Source organism: Juglans microcarpa x Juglans regia, chromosome 2S, assembly GCF_004785595.1.
Source record: "Juglans microcarpa x Juglans regia isolate MS1-56 chromosome 2S, Jm3101_v1.0, whole genome shotgun sequence".
In the NCBI taxonomy this organism is placed as follows: domain Eukaryota; kingdom Viridiplantae; phylum Streptophyta; class Magnoliopsida; order Fagales; family Juglandaceae; genus Juglans; species Juglans microcarpa x Juglans regia.
In genome coordinates, this window is record NC_054597.1 from 11,063,027 (window position 1) to 11,084,628 (window position 21,602).

The 21,602-nt window shown below is 35.9% G+C and overlaps 2 protein-coding genes and 2 long non-coding RNA genes across 4 annotated transcripts; 2 read left to right on the forward strand and 2 right to left on the reverse strand.

The window, feature by feature from the left end:
* Positions 1–637: 637 nt before the first annotated feature.
* LOC121252808 lies at positions 638–1,574 on the forward strand. The gene is made up of 2 exons (XR_005938283.1): positions 638–771; positions 1,197–1,574. It is a non-coding gene; the product is annotated as an uncharacterized LOC121252808 (long non-coding RNA).
* An 11,006-nt stretch (positions 1,575–12,580) lies between these two features.
* LOC121251430 lies at positions 12,581–13,677 on the forward strand. The gene is made up of 2 exons (XR_005938017.1): positions 12,581–12,997; positions 13,386–13,677. It is a non-coding gene; the product is annotated as an uncharacterized LOC121251430 (long non-coding RNA).
* A 637-nt stretch (positions 13,678–14,314) lies between these two features.
* LOC121251429 (triacylglycerol lipase 2-like) lies at positions 14,315–16,738 on the reverse strand. The gene is made up of 9 exons (XM_041150688.1): positions 16,355–16,738; positions 16,157–16,267; positions 15,918–16,058; positions 15,712–15,822; positions 15,474–15,617; positions 15,354–15,394; positions 14,994–15,073; positions 14,810–14,905; positions 14,315–14,714 (listed from the first exon to the last, which is right to left on the reverse strand). Exons 1-9 carry the CDS (start codon positions 16,547–16,549, stop codon positions 14,395–14,397), a joined length of 1,239 nt encoding a protein of 412 aa, XP_041006622.1. The 5' UTR covers positions 16,550–16,738; the 3' UTR covers positions 14,315–14,394.
* Positions 16,739–19,946: 3,208 nt separating this feature from the next.
* LOC121252850 (ethylene-responsive transcription factor 3-like) lies at positions 19,947–21,250 on the reverse strand. The gene has a single exon (XM_041152677.1). The coding sequence runs from the start codon at positions 21,001–21,003 to the stop codon at positions 20,326–20,328; it is 678 nt and encodes a 225-aa protein (XP_041008611.1). The 5' UTR covers positions 21,004–21,250; the 3' UTR covers positions 19,947–20,325.
* Positions 21,251–21,602: the final 352 nt, after the last annotated feature.

Genomic DNA, 21,602 nt, shown 5'->3' on the forward strand with positions numbered 1-21,602 from the left:
CTTGGGGGGAAATTTTGCATTTTACACTTGACTGATCTCTGTTTTTCGGTTTGCATCCCAAATCATAACGCTTGATAACTGACAACCTAAACTACCAACTTCTAGTAATTTGTTATTGCAGGTGAGATTGATACGAAAGGTGTAGGATGGTGAAGGCAAGGGTAAAGAAGAGACTGAGGAGGAGAAGAGGATGAGAGTTGAAAAAGAGCTCGAAAAGGTTAGCTAATGGATCCTAAATCTTTGTGATTTGTTTGGTTCCTTAATCTCTTTCTATGGTGTTTCATTGTTCTAGTTTTCAGAGGTAAAATTTTCAGAGTTTTTTATGTAGTTTTGTATTGTTTTTTTCCCATTGAGATTGGGTTGGTGTTCAGTCATCAGTATAGTATGAGATAAAAAAGATGGCATTGAATGGATACCGGGCATTGAGAATGGAACTTTTTGTGGTGAAAGTTTCAAGTCTTTGTTTCGAAGGACCGTATTACACCATTGCTGGTATGAAGTTGATGTATTTCCTTCTTCATTGGGCTATGGCAGTGCCAAATTTTCTGACTAAAGGTTCTGTCTTTTGGTCCTTGTACAAATGCAGTCAGTGTTTCAAGAGCCCTATTGAGATTGGTAGGAATATATTTATTTTAACCTTGCTAATGTCATCCAAGTCTCACTAAACATTTTGAAGATGCTGGAAGTTATTTTCTTTGTAATGTATTTAAGGACCATGAGTGGCTCCTAGAACAATATCAACTCATCTAAGCATAACCTAATTTTACTTAGGTATGCCTTAATATTCTGGTGCAAAATTATTATTTTAATGGATCTCCAAAAGTTTGAAATCTAATGCTAATCCATGTGATTATAACTGAATTTGATGTCCTCATCCTCAACGGGCCATTTGCTGGCATCAGGAGCAAAATAACGTTGGCTTTTTTAATGAGCTACATAATGTAGTTTTGAAATGGAGCATCTATGAATGCATTCAACCTTCAGCTACATAATTGGCCTTGATTGATGCCATCTAGGACCCTGGGCTTGACTCTTGCCTTTTCTTCTGGAATGTTAATTTGCATTTACTGACTGTTTATGTTTTGAGTAATAATAGAAAGTAATTGGATGTGTTATTTGGATGTGTTATTTGCGCGTGACATTTTGAGTAATAATAGAAAGTAATTGGATGTGTTATTTGCGTGTGGTTATTGTAGCTATGCTGGAACATGGAGTGATAAATACAAAGACAAGGATGAAAGGAGAAGTTGGTCAACAACCAATCAGCTTCCATCATCCAGAGACTATCTTGGTGACTCTCTAGTATGGCAGCCTCCTAGTGGAGTTGAGAACAGTAGAGCTCTCTGGGTGGCTTTGACATTATGGTTGGGCTTGGTTGGAGCTGCCCTCTTCGGCCTTCAGAGATGAATCATATATGCACATAGTATCGGTATTTGTCCATTCATGACGCGCTCATTCAAAAATATAGGTTGGTATTACGTTCTATATTGTAATTTTAAGCTTGTATGTATGAAGTAGATGTATTTCTTACATTTCCTATAATTCATGCAATGTAATTCTTTCATCTTTTCTTTGGAGTGCTTTTTTTACTAACATTACTGCATGGTGGGTGTTGATGCATTTTCTAGCCTTAACAATATGAATGACCCTTTAGTTAGCAATTTAAGTATTAAATTAAATTATCAATGTATATATGGTTAGTGTAATTGCAAAATATGAAAAAAAATTAAAAAAAAATTATTATTAAAAAATAATATTATATTATTATTTTGATGAATCGAATGACTAATCTAATGTGGAGTTATAAATAGGGAGGTTTTTGATTTATGCAAAACATATACTTTTCATCAAATTTTGAAGATGGCTTTGATGAAGCCAATGCCAATGCTCTCACCCCTCTCAAATGAAACATCTCCCTAAGCTGAATCCTCACCCCTGAACTCCCATCATTGCTCACCTCCATCCCTCCCATCTCTCTAATTTTAAACCTTAACACCAAACCCTAGCCCATCTCAAATGAAACATCTCCCTAACCAAACCCTCGCTTCTAACCTCCCATTGCCACTTGCTTCCATCCAAACCAAACCATCTCTTGAGTGATTTGAAAACCCTCTCCAAATATAGAAAGCCCTAAAGCTTCCCTCTCGAAGCCACTTGTCTCCCTCCCATTTGAAACCTTAAAATTGAAACCCAGCACCTTTGAAGCATTCTCATCTCTCCACTTCCATTTCTGGCAAAACTTGAGCAGCAGAGCTCTATTTCTAGCGCGGCTTGGGTTCCCTGTTGGCATTTTACAATAACAGACTCTCTATGTAACTCTGTATGCTCCTCTCTCTAGTTTTTCACTTTTCTATTTTATGTTTTATTGCGTGATTGGTCTAAAGTGACATGGATTTCTGTTTAGTCCCTCAATTTTTTTGCTATTATTGCCGGGTTATAAATTGTAATTCCTTTATGTTGGGTGAATCTGAAAATGTGTTCTCTATTTTCTGTCCTGGGTTATAATTTTTTTACGAAAAGTAAATTGTTTTCTAGGTTATAAATTTTATGAGTAATCCATGGTTTTTATGGGTGAATTTGTTCTTATTTTAAAAAGAAAATCCTTTTAGAAAAATGTTTTTGCACCACTTCTGCACCTGGATGAATCTGTTGGGAATAATTTATGTGCTGCCAAGTTTTCTAACTCTCCATAACCATAATCCATATACTAGGAGATGTCTAGAGAATGAAATGAGATGAGAAATTTGTGAATATTCATGAAATGATTTAACGTAAAATGTTTTATTGGGTTTTGGGAAATGAGAGAAAAATAGTTGAATAAATATATTAGAAAGTTGAAATATTGTTAGAATATAATTTTTAATATAATTTTTGTTTTGAGATTTGAAAAAATAGTATTATTTTTTGTGTTTTGTTTATAAGTTTGGGAGAAGTGTAATGATTAGGTAATAATTAGATTAAAAAATTAAAAATTTGAAATTAAAAACATGAGTTTGAGTGATATTTGGAAAGAAAATTATAAGAAATTATGAGATGAGATTAGATAAGATGAAATCCCTTTTCGAAACAACCCCTAAATGAAGATTAAATTAAACATTACCTTGTTCAAAAACAAAGAAGCATCCTAATTTGTACACAATTTTATGTGCCACTACATATCATGTCATTAGCCATAATTTATTTGGCTGTGTTTTAGGTTTAGGTCTGGTTTATTTCTGTTTGATATAGGACATAACACCATATTTTACTAGGCATTTGTTAGAACCTAGGGCAAAGTCATTTCTCACACACTTGTTCAAGAGTCAAAAAAATATAATTTGGTAATTTGAGAGATTAGCAGTTAAAATATAATTTGAGAGATTAGAATTTTAGTAAAAATCTTTAGAATATACTTTGTATTAAAGATAAGAATCATGCTCACTGTTTTTGTACAAACTTGAAGCAAAAAAAAAAAAAAAAAAAAAAAAAAAAAGAGACAAAACTACCCAATGCCTGAGTCACGTAATAACACTAATAATATCTCACGCTGAGAAAATCTTGTCAAAATGAGTACCTATTATGTTATTTTGGTATTAAATCATGTCGAAGAACTGCTCATACAGAGGATAATGAGGAGCGTCAATTTTTCGGTTGCCAAACCTATGAGGCATGTCATTTGTTGCTGGTCTTGTTTGCTAATATGTGTTGGCAGTCTTATTTGCTAATATGTATTGGTCGATTTTGCAGGTTAGGCATTCTTGCATATTTTTCTATTGGTATGACCCAAAAATACCAGTATATGGCCAAAAGACAATCAACCGATTAAAAATCAAATTTCAAAAGATACAAACATCAATGTCATGGTCCACGTCAATCTCATAGTAAAAATTCGGAATTTATTTTTTGCATTTCTCAGAAGTAGTTACATAGAGTTTCTGCACCTCCAACCTTGAGGTGAAGTTGTCGTGCTTTGTTGATGTAGTTTTGACAATCCTCCCTGAATGACACATTCTCGTAACCCCCCCGCCTCAACAACTAGAGACTTGAAATGTTTTGACATTCGTATTTCGACCTCATCATTTATTTCAAGCCTCTTAGCCACACCAGCATCAATCTTCTTAAAGCATCTAAAATGTCTTGCTATAAACGTGTGTGTGCTCCAAGAGTTTACTTTAGATGGGGTATATATGCCTTCGTCACTCATCGTTGCATTAATCTTAGCCATACTCCCTAACTTCTCTATTTGTCTTGGCTTGAAAACATTGATAGCTTTACTCTTTGATGTGCCTTGTCGCACACATATCAAGGTAAACCATCTGACATTCCTATTTTCTCCTTGTTTAGAATTCCTTTAACACACCCCAAACCCCTTTTGCTTACCATACTTTATATAGTAAGACCAGACTTCTTCTACAGATAAAAATGTCATTCTGACCTTAGGTTTTTCAATGGTTTCATCACATTCTTACTTATTAGCAACTCCTACCTCATCATACTCATTATCTGAGAGATCCATGTCTGAATTTATTGCAAGTCCAGCATTTTAATTATCTAAGAAGATCCAACCAGATTCTTTAACCATTACATCCACTTGATATGACCAATTGGATTGGTAGGCATGTGAAATTAATTTTTAAATAAATAAAAATAAAATCTAACAGAAATTCGACTACAAAAGATGCATGTGAAAGTCTCTATTTGTGTATTTTGCTCAATGATCATTGTTAGTTGAATTTGAAAGAGAAAAACGTGTAGTATAGACAGTGATGTTTTTCCTAAAGAAACTTAACAAAATTTTGTGAAACCCAACAATCAGTACATCAACACCCACAACCTCAACACCACAAAAAGAAAATTAGAAGAATACTCTACACCACTAGGCCATATCAAGAAAGGCTCCTAAACATGGCTGAGGCTAGGAGAGAGATCGTAGTTGCTCTTAAATTTCACAGGGCAGCAATGAAACAGGCCAATGAACAACAACAACAACAACACAATCAAATCAATTGCAGTGCCAAATGATTTTCCCATAACTTTCAAACAACGATAAAATTATATCTTCTACAACAAATACAACATGAACATTGTACAATTGATAAAAAAAACTGCATTCATTTAAAAACCAAAAGTACTAGAACTATGAACTAGTAACCCATTCAAGTTTAGAATTTGTTTTACTTTTTGAGAAGTTGAGGCCATAATAATGTTTTCCCCCATCCAAGTCTAGAAAACTAAGATCTACAAATAGTTCAATTCAATCCCAATTTGTATGAACCCTAATAGATTGACAAGAAGAAAAAAAATAAAAAGCCCTAACATTTGCCTTGAACTTCCCAAGCAAATGAACCACTTGAGCTCCTCACTACAACTACAAACAAAAGAAGGTGAACATTCCCAAGCAGAAAATGTAAATAGAAAATAGAGGAAATTAAAATCTACCACTCGGACTCATAGGGGGAGCACAGGAGGTGGGAGGGGAGCAGACAATAGAGCTTTTCTGCTTGGTCTGAAGGAAAGTGCATGTCGTGACTAATTCCATGAATGATGGACAAAGGGAGGGGGAGGAATGATGAAGGCCCTTAGGGTTAGAATTAGACGAAGGAGGGGGAGGAAAGAGGTATTGAGAGTCAATTTTTTTTTAATTAATATGCATGTGGCATGCAATGTCAGTTGATAGAAATCTTCGATAGCTTTTGTCGGTGACTATAGCACCACCCATTGTAAAGTGATATAAAATTAAATATAATTTTATTATATAACATTATCACAGAAAAATTACGTATTGTGGTTATATTCTTACTCTTTGAATGTAGATACCATTGTAGGAACCAGGAAGCATTATAGAACATGTCAAGCCTTTGAAAAAGATTATAAAAAATTTAGTTTCAAACTAAGATGATATGATTTAATATATCATACTAAAACTACTTTTTATTATAAAATCTTATATATTAGATCCAATCATATCAGTTTATAATTTTTTTTTTTCAGATTGAGATTCCCTACAATTTTTTTACCCAAAAATCTTCTACAATTTACAGAGAAATAGACACAAATTGTGGACCCCACAACATTAAATGCTGACCATGGACATTTGTAATGTGGATCCCAACATTAAATACAGTGAGATCCATATTTTATGTATATCATTCCAAATTTCAAAATGTATTTGGATCAAACAAATCTTAATCCTCTTTTATAAAACCAACTATCTCTCCTCCAATATCTCATCTTCCTGTTTCACTTTTCACCTATTTTTACTTATGTTTTCTTTAAGCTTTTAAGGGCAAGATCTAGTTGTTTTGGTCTGTCCCACAACCACACAAAAGTCAATAATGGAAATGCTAACTCTCAAGCAACCTCGACCACTGCTTACATCCGCCTCTCCTTGATGGGTGGTCGCCGCGTACAATCATTAGAGTGCATGAGAAGTACGTGCTTCTTATATATCGCTAATCTTCACCAAATTTTGAAGCCAACCTTTGTATGAGAGCCATGCTTCCTATTTTTCCTTTTTTATTTAATCTTGATCGAATGTAAAGTTACATAGGCCACCATAACATTGTTTGTGATAAGTCTACCATAAATGAACGCACTCTGGTTGCTGGAGATAATGGCCAGGAGCACCTTCTTTAGTCTATTTGCTAATACTTTTGACATAATCTTGTATAACACATTACACAAGCTAATGAATCTAAACTCACTCACAACAATGGGATTTTTTTAGTTTGAAAATTAAAGTGATGTAAGTAAAGTTTAGAGAGTGATCCATACCCTCTCCTTTTAAGAAACTTATAGTCACATTGCATACATAATCTCCTATTGTATTCCAATAAGATTGGAAAAAACATACTTCATAACCATCTGGGCTTGAGGATTTTAAAGAAGCCATTTGATGAAGTGCTTCTTCTACTTCAGCTATCGTGAATTCCTTTTGGAGGTTTGCATTCATCTCCTATATCACTCGAGGATCCACTAGTTTCAAGCATTCTTCTAACTCTTCCTTTGATGGATTTGAAGATCTGAATATGTCTTTAAAGTATTGAATAAATGCCCATTCAATCTTGGTTTTTTCCTTCAATAATCTATCTTGGCTATCAGTGAATTGCTTTATCATATACTTCTTCTTCTCTTGTTTGCAAAAGCAGGGAAGTATTCTGTATTCTTGTCACCTAGCTGGTACCAATTTCTTTTTGCTTTCTGTCTCTATTTGATGTCTTCTTGATCTAGTAAAATACCCAACTCTACTTGTAATCTTTTGATTGCTTCAGCATTGTGGGGCCCTTCTTCATCTTGCATATTTTAAAGGCTTTTTGTTTTGAACACTATATCCTTTTCACTCTCCCAAAACTTCTAAGAACTCCATCGAGCCAAAGCCCCACTTCAACACTTAATCTTGTAACCTCTTCAATGGATTCGAGTTTATTACATCTTTTGACGTTATGCTTTTATTATCATCTCACACCCTTCATTTATTGCCTAACTAGCTTCATATCTGAATAAATTTCTCCTTTTTATCTTTGTCTTTGGTTGTCCTCGTTAAAAAATAGCAAGATAGGTTTTGGATCTGAACTTCATGCTGCAAATACTTCAACACTAGCTTTTTTTATAAATTTGACCATTCAGGAATTGTTATTGCCTTGTCTAGCCATTCTTTTGTGAATAAATCATCTTCATGTTTATTACTCCATATGAATTTGTCCCCTCTTATTCCTAGGTCATATAGGTTATTGTCTTCCAGGGCTTGTCTAAAATTGTCTATTTGGCTTTCAAGCCTTTGTCTGTCCCTTTTCTTCTCAGTTTGTGATAGAATTTCATTGAAATCCCTTACTACACACCAAGTTTGATGTTCAAGAGGTTTTAGTGGCGACATAAGAGCCCATGATTCTTTTCTCTTGTTGGTTTCAGGGTGTCCATAAAAGCCCATAAGAAGCCACTTAGTTCTTTTATCATCATCAGTTATCAAAGCATTGACATGTCTCTGTGATAAACTTATTATTATTTCTACTTCAACTTCCAATATCTATAATAGTTCTAATCCCCCTTTTTGCCCATAGATTCTACCACAAAATACCACTCAAATCCCAGCTTTTTCTTTAAGCTTTAAATTTTACTAGATTTTAGTTTTGTCTTAAAGAGAAAAACTAAATTGGGTAGCTTATCCCTCACTAGAAGGAAAAAGTCTTGAACTGTCCGAGGTTTCCCAAGCTCCCGAAAGTTCTAGCTTAAGGTAATCATGGTGATTGGTGAGGTTGACTTTTAGCCTTCGCCCTTGACTTATCGATTGTATCTATTCCCTTCATATTGTCCATTCTTCCATTTTTAAAAGTAACTTCCTGAGTACACTCATATTCTTTATCAATCATGTTACATTTTTTTAAATCAAAACTAAGCATTGGAACATCATTATTACCTTTTCCCTTCGTTAATTGTGGTAAAGAATTGGGTCGTCCAATGATTGAATCTATGGGCCCATTTTCGTCTTTATCAAACATTTTGTTTCTACTTTCTTGGCCCATCACCTCACTTATGAGTTTTGCTTGTTGCCCTTCTCCACTTGATAGTTTTTTATTCCCTCTCTCTTTGCTTTGAGATTTTGTCCTTTGCTCAGCTACTATCATTTACTCCGTAATTCTATTTGAAATAATATTTGCAAATCCTTTTTTGCCTATTACCACAATTAACTCCTCTACATAGGTTTATTCCTTTTTCATTTTTCAACCTCTGAATCACCTTGATGCTCTCCTCCATTTACGCTCTTTCCAAAGGTTGTTCAACTCGTCGCCTCATTGTCCGCCGATGGAGCAGTTTTGTTGTTGGAAGAACTACTTCTTTCATGTTGCCTCAATTGAAGATCCTGATCAGGTCCACCTATAATTTCTTTCTTAGATTCCTTTGGCCTTTCTATATTCCTCTTCCATAAATTGAAATTTGCACAAAGCCAAGATCCAAATTGGTTTTCAGACTCACTACTCAATCTCCTTTGATTTCTGATACTTATACATCCCTGCTTCCCATGCACTATCGTACCACATTTGAAACACATTTTTGGTAATTTTTTATATTTTGAAGGTACCCAAATCCTTTGTACTTGCAAGATAATAGTTCTACCTCTAGTGGTAGTTTTCCTCATATTAATCTCGATTTTTACTCACAAGTAACTCCCTTAACCGACCCCATCCTCCTGGGCATCCACTTTTATCACTTTGCCAATTGTCTCCCTAATTTGTTTCCCAATTTCTAGATTCATACATGTCAATGGAAGGTTATGTAGCTGAATCCAAAAATCCTCATAGTCGAAATTCATCAAATGTGGTTTAGTAACACCATCAAATGGTTTTAGGATAAACAAATTGTTGTTAAATGGCCATGGCTTCCCTCCTAAAACTTTGTTTATAATCTTGGTTTACAAATGTAATAATGAACAGGTTTGGACAGATTTCCTGGAATGAGTTTACCCACTTTCCAAACTTTTGCCATTGTTGATCAGATGATCTCCTTGCCAATAGATTGATACAAACATAGTTTACCTACTAGACTTCGTTCTCTCTTTCTTGTCACCTCTGCCAACTTTCCCACATTAAGTTCAATTGATGAATTCTCTTCATCTATTAGCTGTAGTTGGTCCTAAAGTTTTGTTAATTCCTCCACCTCTCTCCTCCTCGATCAAAGAAGTGACCAGGGGATTCTTCCACTCTTACTTCACCAGAGCAAGACGTGACTAGGGCTCCACCTTTTCCTTCTCTCAGCGAGATGGTAGAGAAGAGAGTTTTTGACAAACCAAAACTCTTGACAGAAATGATAACCAAGACAACCTCTATTAGTTGGTCATCAGTTTGCCTATCGTGTATATTTGTCTCTTTTTCTTCTCCTTCAAGTTTATTTCAAGATCGTTGAATCCAAGATCTAGAACCATCCCCAATCGCCACAATACACGTGCCGCCCCATACATATTCCCCCACCTTAATTCCTCTTTATTCGATCAACCAATTTTCCAGCTTTTTGGTTGACGTATGAGCCACATCATGAGGCGATGCTAGCATGCATGACACTCACACACCGCCACTCCACTTCTCCCACACTACCATACCCTCCCCTCCACCTTCAACCGTAGAGTAGATTTGAAATTCTCGCTTAAATTTTCTTTTTTGCTTTAATTTTTTTGGTGTTATTTTTATAGGTATTTGGTACTAGATCTCTTTTGTCAGGATGTAGATTTTGGCCACCTGCTTACCTTTATATGTTAAAGAACATTGGATAAGAGTTATTCAATTATCACCTTATGAACACAATCGATACAACAAGCTTTGATCCCTATAGTAGTGTGCTCTTGTAATAGATGTTCTAAAGTAATCCAACCAATGGAATATTACTCCAACAACTACCTTTAGCCAACTATAGCATTGGATTGATTATTATTTGGTACAATTTTTCATATGGCATTGGCATTTATTCAATGCATGATATCTGTTTTTTTTTTTTTTTTTTTTTTTTTTTTTTTTTTTTTTTTTGTTGGGATGCTAATTATTAGGAAATCTCACTCCCTCTTGATGTATTTCCCTTCTTCTTCTTCTTCTTCTTTTTTTTTTTTTTCCTAATCAAGCATATAATAGATATATAAAACAGTTACATGATACAATTGATAATAGGGTGAGAGGCCTCGACATTCATTCCAAACCAGCTAGAACAACACAGAAAAAAAAAGAGGGATCTGGGGCCAATGAGTTGACCACCACCCATTTCCCACAAAGGGAAGCTGCCTTAATCGGTTTTGATACAGTTTGATAAACAAACAATAGCACTATGATTGGAAGCCACATTGAATGGATCTGTGCAACATGTCGCTGGTCTGGACTGATCGAAGGAGACTTTCACTACCTTTTTCCCACGATCCTTTGTTAGGATGAGCGATAATATAGGAAGATAGAAAGCAGAGAAAGCGCCGAATCATTGGCGGGCGCCCGCCAGGAATTGTGGTGGCGCGTGAGGACCATGTGTCACACTAGGAGAGTAGATGTTGGTTGGATCTAAGAGATCTAAGGCTGCTGGCCCCAAAAATGCCGTGTGTTGGCGACAGACTTGCCCTGGTATGGTGGTACGCGAGATCCACACACGGTTTGGGCCTTGCACAAGATGCATGCGCCAATCTTTTCGATGATTTTCTTCTACCATTTGAAGGATCGGCAGCTGGTGAGTCTTGCGGTGCAGCACGTGGCAGTCGTGGGTGGCCCAAAAGTAGTAGATCGGCACTTCTCTATGCTATGGTTAGAAAACTAAGGAAAAATTGAGAGAAAAAAAATCACGGTAGAATAGTATCTAGACTATACAGAAGGAAGGAGGCTTTCGCAACCCTCTTGATGGATTAGGTAAGATTTTTGGACCTCCTCTAAAGAGCTTTTTCGCTAGATAGATAAAATGAAAGGTATCCTAATCCTCGATGTATTTTCCTTCTATTTAGTAATTTAATGAATTTGCACATTAAAAAAGGGAAAAAAAAAATCTGCAATGATTATAGCAGAATTCCATTCTCTAAAAGAAATGTCTCCAGACTTCTCCAGCCTAAGCTAGCAATCAATGGAACAAAGATGTTTGTGCCTTGTGGATGGAATCAATACATTTAAAACATTTCCCTTATAAAGTGGTTCTTAATCTTCCTTAGCAAGAAAGAAAAGAATAAATTCTTTAGTTTTTTAAATGGGTGGCTACATTACTTTCGGGAAATGGAAGTTATCCAAAACTTTATGCTTCAGACGTTGCTGCTTTTCCCATCATTTTATCAAAGGAGATATAATATGCATGCATGGATATAATAGAGATATATATATATATATATATATATTCTATTTTATTATAATAAGTGGCTATCTAACTGTAAATAATAATATTTATTATTTTTTCATTAAACTTTTTTGTTTTTCCGTTAAGTCCTGTTATACCAAAAGGCTTTTAAAACTCTTGATCATTTGACGTGTAGCTCTATTGTAGAATTTAATGAAAGATCATGTTTTATCAAAAGGTCTTTAAGACCCTTGGCCATTTGACGTGTAACTCCCTTATAGAATTTAATGAAAGATCATATTTTACCAAAAGATCCTTAATAGTTCTGTAATTATATATTTTGCTGAAATTTATATTTTTTTAATTAAATTTTTTTTTCTTTTTTTAATCTTATATTTTCTTTTCCCGCCAAATTATAAACTACTGACCTTTTTTACTTTTTTTTTTTATTTATTTAAATTATTATGTCACTCCGAAAACACCCGAGCCGTTCCCTATGTGTGTATCTCTTTTTTTGATGTCTATCAAACCGGTGCGTAACGTTTCCAACCAAAGGCTGCAAAAGGCTCTAAAAGCTAGCAAGAAAAAGACAAAAGCAAACTATGAGGTTTTTATTTTTTTATTTTTTTTGGTTGGCAAACTATGAGGTTGCATGCTCATGAATTCATTTCTGAAACAAGAAAACGGAATTAGAAAACTTCACGAAATAAGCAAGCCGCAGCTGCCTCCACATGAAAACCCATGCCAGCGTCCAGACATTCCAGGTGATGCCAAACATGATTTCTTAGCTCCCGGCCGAGTACTGTTGATCAATTCTGATCATATATAAATTAGATATAAGAAACTACGTACGTACATACATACCCTTGAAAACAAAGGCGGCCGGCCTGTGACTGTGAGAATATATGGAGATGAGCCTCGTCATCAAATATATTACAAAGTTGAAGATCAAATTGCTAAGGCTTTCTAGTAGGCGGAATGATCAAGAAAAGTCAGCTTCGCCTCCTCGTGCTATTCACTGCGAGGAGCTCTTCTTGCCACCAGAAGGGAAAAAGGACCATTTCTCGACGACGTCTGACAACGACATGGATCCCTTCATCCTTGCTCATATTGCTGCCCAGAATCACTTCAGACTCAGGCCAAACATCTACCTTTGAGAGAGAGAGAGAGAGAGACCAGTACTATACGTTGCTGGTTATCTCCTGAAACAATATTTGGCAGAGAATTTGGTTTTTTACTGGTACTACTACTCGTTCAACTTGCTATATATATTCTGCGCGTTTGTTAACATGATCTGTCATCATGCGTAGGATTTTTCAAAACCCAAAGCTAGCTTTGAAGTCTTTCATCTTGGCTAATTAATTGACGAAAATATGTTATAGCTAGAAACCCATATATATGATCCATCAGCATCGATTCTCATCAACGTTGTCTTTTCGATCGTTTCCTGCCTGCATGTTCTTTATTATATATAATACATGGAGGAACATATATATATATATAATATTTATGAAAACCCAGAGCTAGCTGTATCCACAACTCGTCATTGTGATGCCGAATTTGGCAAAGGGGTACTGCAATATATCATGATCTGCAATAATATATATATATATATGTTTATTTTGCAGCTCTTGATGCGGTAGATCGATGCATATGATCTTCGAAGAGTTTTTTCTTTTATTTTTTGGTAATTCTCTCCCTCTGATCTTAGCGCACATATCATCAAATAGTAGCATCTGAAGCATGCTCAACCTACCCAAAAAAAATAATGTTGCATGTAAGAAGTGAAAACCTTTTTACTTTTCTTTTTTCTTTTTTTCTTTTTTTTTCTAGCTAGGGCATCCCAGATTCCCAATGCTAATGATCACGATGGGGCTACGCATATAAAGTCGATGATCAACTATTTGAGTTTACGTACTACTTATAAGATGGCCATGATGTGTAAATTAATACAATATTACTTGATATATATAAATATATATATATATATATATATATATATTATATTTTAACTAGTTGCTGCTTAAATATTTGAGTAGTATTACCTTGTTTTACAAGTACGAGTGACCGCACAAGTAGAGCTGGGCGGCGGGTCTAAAAAATGGGACCCATATGACCAACGTACAGGAGTAACAGGCGAATGCTTATTAAACATACTTATCATAAAATTTTAAATTAATAAGAAGATATCACGTGAAATTATAATTTGTTTCAAAGTTTAAGCTAATAGAAGAAGAAGATTTAATCATTTATATTTATCTTAACGCTCTCAACTCTTACATTTGAACTAAACTTCTCCTTCATAAGTGAAACCAATATGTGAATTCTTTAATTAATAGAATGAAATATAGAGTCATGGTTTGAGTTCAGAACTTCTGTTTTAATATCATGTAAAATTATCAATTGTCTCAAAAATTTAAGATGGATATAGATTTAATCATTTATATTTATTTTAACAAAAAGTACATTTAATTATTTAAATTATATGCTGCTAACAGGCTTGGCCGTGTGCTTGTGCTACACTTCTCTTCACTACGAACATGTGCAACTGATTGCCAATAAGTACAGTATGAAACAATTACACATTTACTCTTCTTTTTGTTTGGTTGGGGCGGGGGGGTGTTGGTCTCCATATCGTCATTGAAGCCTAAAGAAAGCCATGAGAGGGTCATACACAACTTGCTTTGCATTCTCTCCCATAACAAAGTCTGCATGAGCATAATCATCTCTGTACTGAACTACAAGCTTATCTCCTTCGTGATCCTTGAGACTGTCCAGCAAGATCTTCACATCTTTGACATCAGAAATGGCATCGGCCCCACCATAGCTGAGGAAGAGAGGAAAGTCATTTGGAATGCTTGTCATGTCGTACACTGGAGGAGTGGGCTGTCCATAGTGTTTCCTGTTCTCATCCTCTTTCTTGTAATCATACATTGCTAAACTTCCTTCTCTAATCACTGCCCGAAAACCAGACTCGATTAAGAATCCACATTCTTTAGTATTGAAAGCATTCCCTATTATATAAGCATATCTTGATATACTGAGCACTTACTCTGAGCCAGATGGATCATGTTTTTTGTAGCCGTTGGCTGAGGCTCGTGTTCTAGAAAAACATCTACTATGGAAGAGTTCAAGCAGCAGTTCGGGCCTACACATAATAACAACATATTTCAAGTGGAACCGGAACGTTTCCAGGCATTAGGTGCTGATTAATAAACTAAAGTGGAGTATGTTACCAGTGAAAGAGGTTAACAAGTTGGTGCAGTCAACACCTGGCTTGCTGCAGAAATCCTTGAGAAGTTTGATTACAGCCTCCCTGTTCGATTAGGGAAAGAAATTATAAGCTGGCATTGGGTCCTTTTTTCATCAAAATTCGAACAATATTGCGAGATATCTTGCTAATTTATTACATAAGTTCCTTAGAAATGTTAGACAAATCCATACCATATGGAAAAATAATAGATATCTCTGAAATAAAAATGCAACCACCATAACATAAGTTCATGTGCTTGTTGCATCAGTGGTAAAGAATTTGTAAAAATAAATATATTTTCCCTTTCGTAAAAAAGAAAAAAAAAAAAAACAGAGATATTTACCCTCTTGGATTAAATTCATGAACTCCCAACCGGTATAAAGTCTGAAATAAGAAAACAAAAAGATTGTCAAAAAAGTTCAATTCAATTGGCTGGTCAACACAACATAGCATTGGCATTAACCTCTGCAATGAAGTTTTCAGCAGCATATCTTGCAAGTGGTGAGGTAATCTGACCCACGAAAGCAATTGGGCTAAGTAAGGCAGCTGATCTCAACATGTTCAACATCTGGTCTTTTGAAAAGGCAGCCAGAGCAATCAAAGTTCCCTGCAAAATATAACCTGAGACTTGCTTTTCCAGTGGGTTAAGAAATCCCAGAAAAAAAAAAAAAAAATGTAGCTGCAGAATGCATGAAACTCACAAGTGAATGCCCAATATAGTGCAGTTTCTGTCCTGAGTGATCATGCACATACTGTATTGTAGCTGGAAGATCATAAGCTACTAATTCATCCCATGTCCAATCCCAATAACGCTGAATATAAGATGATCAAAATCATTTATAGGGAATATGAAATGCTATGGCTATAAAATTAGCCTCTACTAGAGAGAGAGAGAGAGAGAGAGAACCGGATCCTTGGGACTTCGTGAAATATGCCCACGGCTATATTTGGTTCCACGGGTGCTAGCAAGCCACACGTCGAACCCATTATCAGCCAAAAGGAAGGCCAAAGATTGCTCTGGAGGTAACAGCAGCCATGTTATCGCATCCTGCCACAGTACCATAACTTTGTTATATAAAGAGAGAACATATTCTATGGATTAGCAATCTTGTGAGAAAACTGAACATTCAAGGAACAACTACCAACCATCACGAGGCCGTGCTGTAATAAAACTGGCAGCCTGTTTCCTGGAGTCTTTCCTGACTTCCCCTCTGGAATTCTCTGCATACTGAGAATATAGCCATCTTGTGTTGCCACCTGAAACCAATGAAAACCCCCCATTACACCATATCAATAAAACTCAATACTGGGTCGACTGAAAACTAATGAAAGCTGGCATTCTACCGAATGTTCTTCACAAACATAGCCTCTTGTCTCCACCATCGATTTGCATACACCATCACTGGGTACTGGTGCTGCTGCAGACATGCCATCCTGACCTTTGATTGATAGTAACTTTGTTCTAGTTCTATCACCAACTGCTGACCCACAAAACAGAATAACTAATATTATTGAAGTCAGAGTGCTGCCCATCTTCATATGCTTTGATTCCTGGTGCTATCACATTCAAAGTCCTGGCATTTTTTATAGGTGCAGAGAACCAGATAAAAACAAACATTCGTATTCACATGAAAAGCTCTAATGCCTCCTCCTTTGTCAAAAGATTGCACTGGTGGTTTAAACAAGGCACCTCTGTGAGGCATCTCCTATTCCTATTATCAAACAATTAAAATATAAATATGCTTTAGATTTTGTCCCTGTCACGATTCTATTTTCTAACATAGACATGATCAGACCAATGTGGCAAATCAGCAAAGCCAAAGCATATGCATTTCAGGAAGTAATATATTTTTGTGGCAGTTTCTCTCTGTCTCCTCAATAACAATCAAAAAATACTTCCAAAAGAAGGCTTAGAAACCTAAGATCCGTCACCTACACTTCCTACATGACAAAGCAGAGTTCTGCATATACAACAACAATCATGAATTTCCTTTGGCACGTGGCGGATCCTGCATAGGTGTGCTCCTGATGGATTTCTTCCACGCCCAATGTACAAGGAATAACTCGATCCATTACTTTGATGATCTTTTTCCTTTCGGTAAATATATTACTTTGATTACCAGTAATCAAACTACATGCCTTTGAGTACGTATAATATATATTACCAGTAACCAAAAAGGCCGTAGAAATCTTCAAGCACCTTCTGAGTGCAAAGGCTTCCAATAAAACCAAACAACAATCACAAAGAGAGAGAACGAAGAACATGACAGCCGTGCTAGCATATCTTAAGTACTGATCAGCACCTTGAGTACATCCAAAGCAGAAGGCAGTAAGTAGGAGGACAAAAAGAAACTGATAAATTATATTTTCTTGTAATAAAGCTCGAAAAATAATAAAAGAAAAAAATCCATTTATAAAGTTCATAAAAACAAGTTCACGTGATCTAATTTAAGTAGCTTTTTATGACGACTACTTAAATGGAAAGTCATTTAAAATACATCATATTAACTCGCGTGACGAGGGTAAAAAAATTATATAAATCACATTAAATCACGTCAATGTATAAACTTTTATTTTATCATTTTCTTTAACAAAGAAACAAGATAATTCATATTTTTTTTTTCCCTCTCTCCAAACGGATCTTAATCCTAAGCTGGTTGCATTCAAGTCAGGAATCTAGTCTAGGTTAATGCTAACAAGATGGGGCTAGCATTAATTATAAAGTCTAATATTAAAATCATTTTTAGTTGTTTGGTAAGGGGAGGAAACATTATTTAATAGCAAAGCCGTCATCTTTTATGACATTTTAAAAAAGACATGGCAAATGGCGGTACAACCATATGTTCATATTCATATAATTAATAGTAGCATATACAAAAGATGTGGTAAGGATATTCTAAAACCAACATTTAAAAAAAAAAAAAAAAATTGCCAAAATATTAGTAGCGGACGAAACACCACCAACAAACATACTTCTAAAGAAAAATTATAAGTAATGTTAGATACATTCTTAGATCAGTATGTAAATTAAGCACATTTTCTTTGAAAAAAATAGAGTCCATTATAAATAAAAAATAAAAAGTTGACTTTTTCATGTGATGCATTTTTATGCATCCCACTCTTCTCTTTTCAATAGAAATAGCTTTAATACTATAAGCTTTTTTATGCAATATTATAATGTTTTAGGAACATTCTTTTTCTATTGACCACAAGAAAACGACATTTGGGACTGAAAAAACAAACACAACCGAATCGAGCAGTTGAATCGACTGTTTTTTAACAGTTTGGTTGGATCAGTTTTTGTTTGAATTTACCCTATTTTCAGTTTTTCGGTTTGATTCCGGTTTTTTAATTTTACATACCAAACCGAACCGAAAGTAGATACTAATTTGTTTATCATTAATTATGTAGCACATAACCTAATTATTTATAAATGTATAATCTTACTTAGTTATTTTAAGTAAATAAAATTACGAATTTGGGCTACAAGAAACTTGAATTTAGATAATAGGATTTGCTTACTTGGGCTTTGAATTGGAAAATCTTTTTTGCTTCTTTTTTTCATCACACTAGGTAAAATGTGACACATTTATCACCATTAGATGATTTTTTATTAGATAATTATTTATCATCCAATGATGATAAATGTGCCACATCTTATATAGTGAAATAAAAATAGAATAAAATATAGTATATAGCATAACTCTTTTATATTTATATTGGAAAAGCACATAGCATATGTATCAAATCTACCCTTCTTGTTGTTGAGTTGGCAATGTGACAAAACTAAAAGAGGAAATGCTTTAGTCACAAAAAACGTTAGATTTTAAAAGCTACTTTAAATCTATGGTATCATATAAAACTAATTCAATTTTTGGATTTATTTTCTGGGATTTCTTTATAGCCATATGACGTCTCATACCACTAACCACGTTTGATGTTCAAGCGACCGGATGGCAGGCCATTTATTCAATTCCCAAGTCTAGAGAGCAAGGTAAGTGCTGAGAAACCATCAATAATTTTTTAAGCTCTAAACTCGTTGTTTTTCTAATTCACTCAAAAATAAAAATAAAAATGCATTTATATTGATCTGCTCTAAAAAATGAAAATCTCAACAAAACAAATAAACAAAATTCTTCCTACCTTACATGTCTACAAAACAAAATGATTAAAATCTCGGCATCCCATGCAACAAAACCATGGCCTTTAAACTTTTCTGGGTTAAAAAAAAATGCAAAAGGATGAGAGATTTGCCCAGGATTTATCTCATGAAAGAATGATGTGGTTGTGGATCAATGACAACCGAAACCACAAGACCATAAGCCAAATGGGAAGAGATCTCAATACAAGTGCTTTTTGTGCTCTCCACAGGAAATAAGCAAAAAAGTGAGTGCAGGTACACACAATAATCAATATGGATATGCTTGGGAGAATCCAATGAATAAATATGTCAAATACAGAGCCAAAATCAGACTCAAATGATAAATACACAAATTTAAAGCAAACAATGAAAGGCATATTCACTTTCTTCTTCTTTTTCTATTGGGCTGATGACACATGGATTGATATATGTCGTTTAGCACATGGATTTTCTGTTTCTTAGGAAGGGGGGAAACTGAACTGACACAACAAGCATGGATGGATGGATGGATGGATTAGTCTTGGAAAGATGCAAGAGTTGCAGTTGTCCTTGGACTCTGGGAGAGGGAAGGGCATTTCCTGCCTAACCAGAACTGCACAAGTACCATTATCTGCTTCTGCCTCTCACATGCGTAATAAATGGTTCTTATCACCCTTTGTATTCCTTTCTCAGTTCCCTCACAAGATCATCCTCATCCTCCACCTCCCACTTCATCCCTCATAAATGTCTTTTTCACAGTACACAAAACTCAAAAGTCCCTAATTAATCTCGTAATTTACAGAAATAAAATGAAAGTAACAAGCAGAAACTAAGCTCGTTTTTTATAGGATAGTTTTTGTACACGAAGAAAAAATATGAAGAAATAGATGGTGAAAGATCATCAGGTCTCTTAGATCCCACATCGACTGCATCGTAAATTCGATCTAGTTATCTTCAACGACACGGACAAATCTTAATACCCCATGAAAGTTGAAGAGATTCCTAGATCGCATAGCAATCCAAATACAACTGTTCGTACACGATAATCTAGTACATAGATGGATTTTAGAATTGAAGAAAACCAAAAAAAAAAAAATCAAATTATCGATTTTTTCCCGAGAAAATAAGATGGAAAAACAGGGAGAAATGAGAGAAAAAAAAGTGACCATTAGATCTACGATCCATCGTAGCTTTGTTAGAGGCACAAAGCGGTAGCTCGAATATCTTCTTCGTCGTCGTTTCGGCCGCACTCCCCAACGTACATCGGAGGCGGGAGGTTAAGATCGAATGGCAGGACCCTCCGGAACGAAGACGTGAGAACGCAGTCTTCGTCGTTGTCGTCGACCACGGAGGACGACGAGTCGCAGTCGCTGCGGCAATCCTCGGGTGCGACCGGGTGAACGGGCGTATGCGGCGGCACGGCCTTGACCCTCGGGACGACCACCACCCTTGGCCCACTGAAGGACTCGACGGTGCTGCTCATACTGCTCGTCGTCGGCCTGGCTGGGGGCTGAATCTGACTAACAAACTTACCCGAAACCACCGAAAACCCTCCCTCGTCTCGAACCTCAACCCGGGCGAGCTGGGGAGCCGTTAACGGGAAATTGATCTTGGCCTTGGGACCACGCAGGGACAAGGCCGCGGCATCGTAGGCACGAGCCGCATCCTCAGCCGAGTCAAACGTACCGAGCCAGACCCGAGTCTTCTTCCACGGATCTCTGATCTCGGCGGCGAACCGGCCCCAAGGTCGCTTCCGAACACCTCTAAATTTAACGTCCTTGATTGTGGCCTTGTATTGGGAATTAGAATTAGTTTCGCGACAAAAATTTTTACCTGGAACCACTGCAGGATCTGCTGTTCTTCCACGCCGCATGGGTAAAAGCCGAAATAGGACCAAAAGAGTTGAGGGATATTTGGAGATGGTGGGTGCCGGGTGGAAGGGAAACACAGCTTATGAATAATTTGCAACGACCGCCACCTTCTCCAGATGACAATCAAAGGCTGTTCATCGTCACCTCGTCTATCTCTCTGGGAGTCTCTCTGTGGCTGTTTCTTCTCCTTCTTTCTCCGTCAGGAACGAGAGATCCGGTGGGTGAAGGAGGGGAGGGGGGCTTCGTTGCTTGGGGCCTGGGGGGGAGTGATTTCGCCTGCTTTATTCGGGAGGGGTATGAAATCGTGGCGGACGTTAAATGACTGAAATGCCTATTCTTTTCTGTTTTTCCTTTTAGTCAGAGGAATGAGGATGATGAGGTCCAATTTCTTTTTCTTTTTCTTTTTTAATCTGATAAATGTTTTAAAACGTCAAGAAGCCAGAATGGAAGGTACCGATAAAAAAAGATATTAAAAAATCAATAACCAAAAACAAAACAAAACAAAACAATACTTATTAAGAAAAACGTGTGAACATTAATTTTTTTTATATAAAATAAAACCAAAAATGTCACTTTTTTTTGTAATCAATGATATATATTT

Bases quoted from the DNA above. Each gene is read 5' to 3' on its own strand.
- LOC121251429 (XM_041150688.1), bottom strand. From the start codon at position 16,549: ATGAAGATGGGCAGCACTCTGACTTCAATAATATTAGTTATTCTGTTT. The intron at 16,059-16,156 runs GTTGGTAGTTGT...GTACTGTGGCAG, and splicing joins TACAGCACGGCCTCGTGATG to GATGCGATAACATGGCTGCT. The intron at 15,618-15,711 runs GTGAGTTTCATG...TATATTTTGCAG, and splicing joins ACTATATTGGGCATTCACTT to GGAACTTTGATTGCTCTGGC.
- LOC121252850 (XM_041152677.1), bottom strand. From the start codon at position 21,003: ATGCGGCGTGGAAGAACAGCAGATCCTGCAGTGGTTCCAGGTAAAAAT.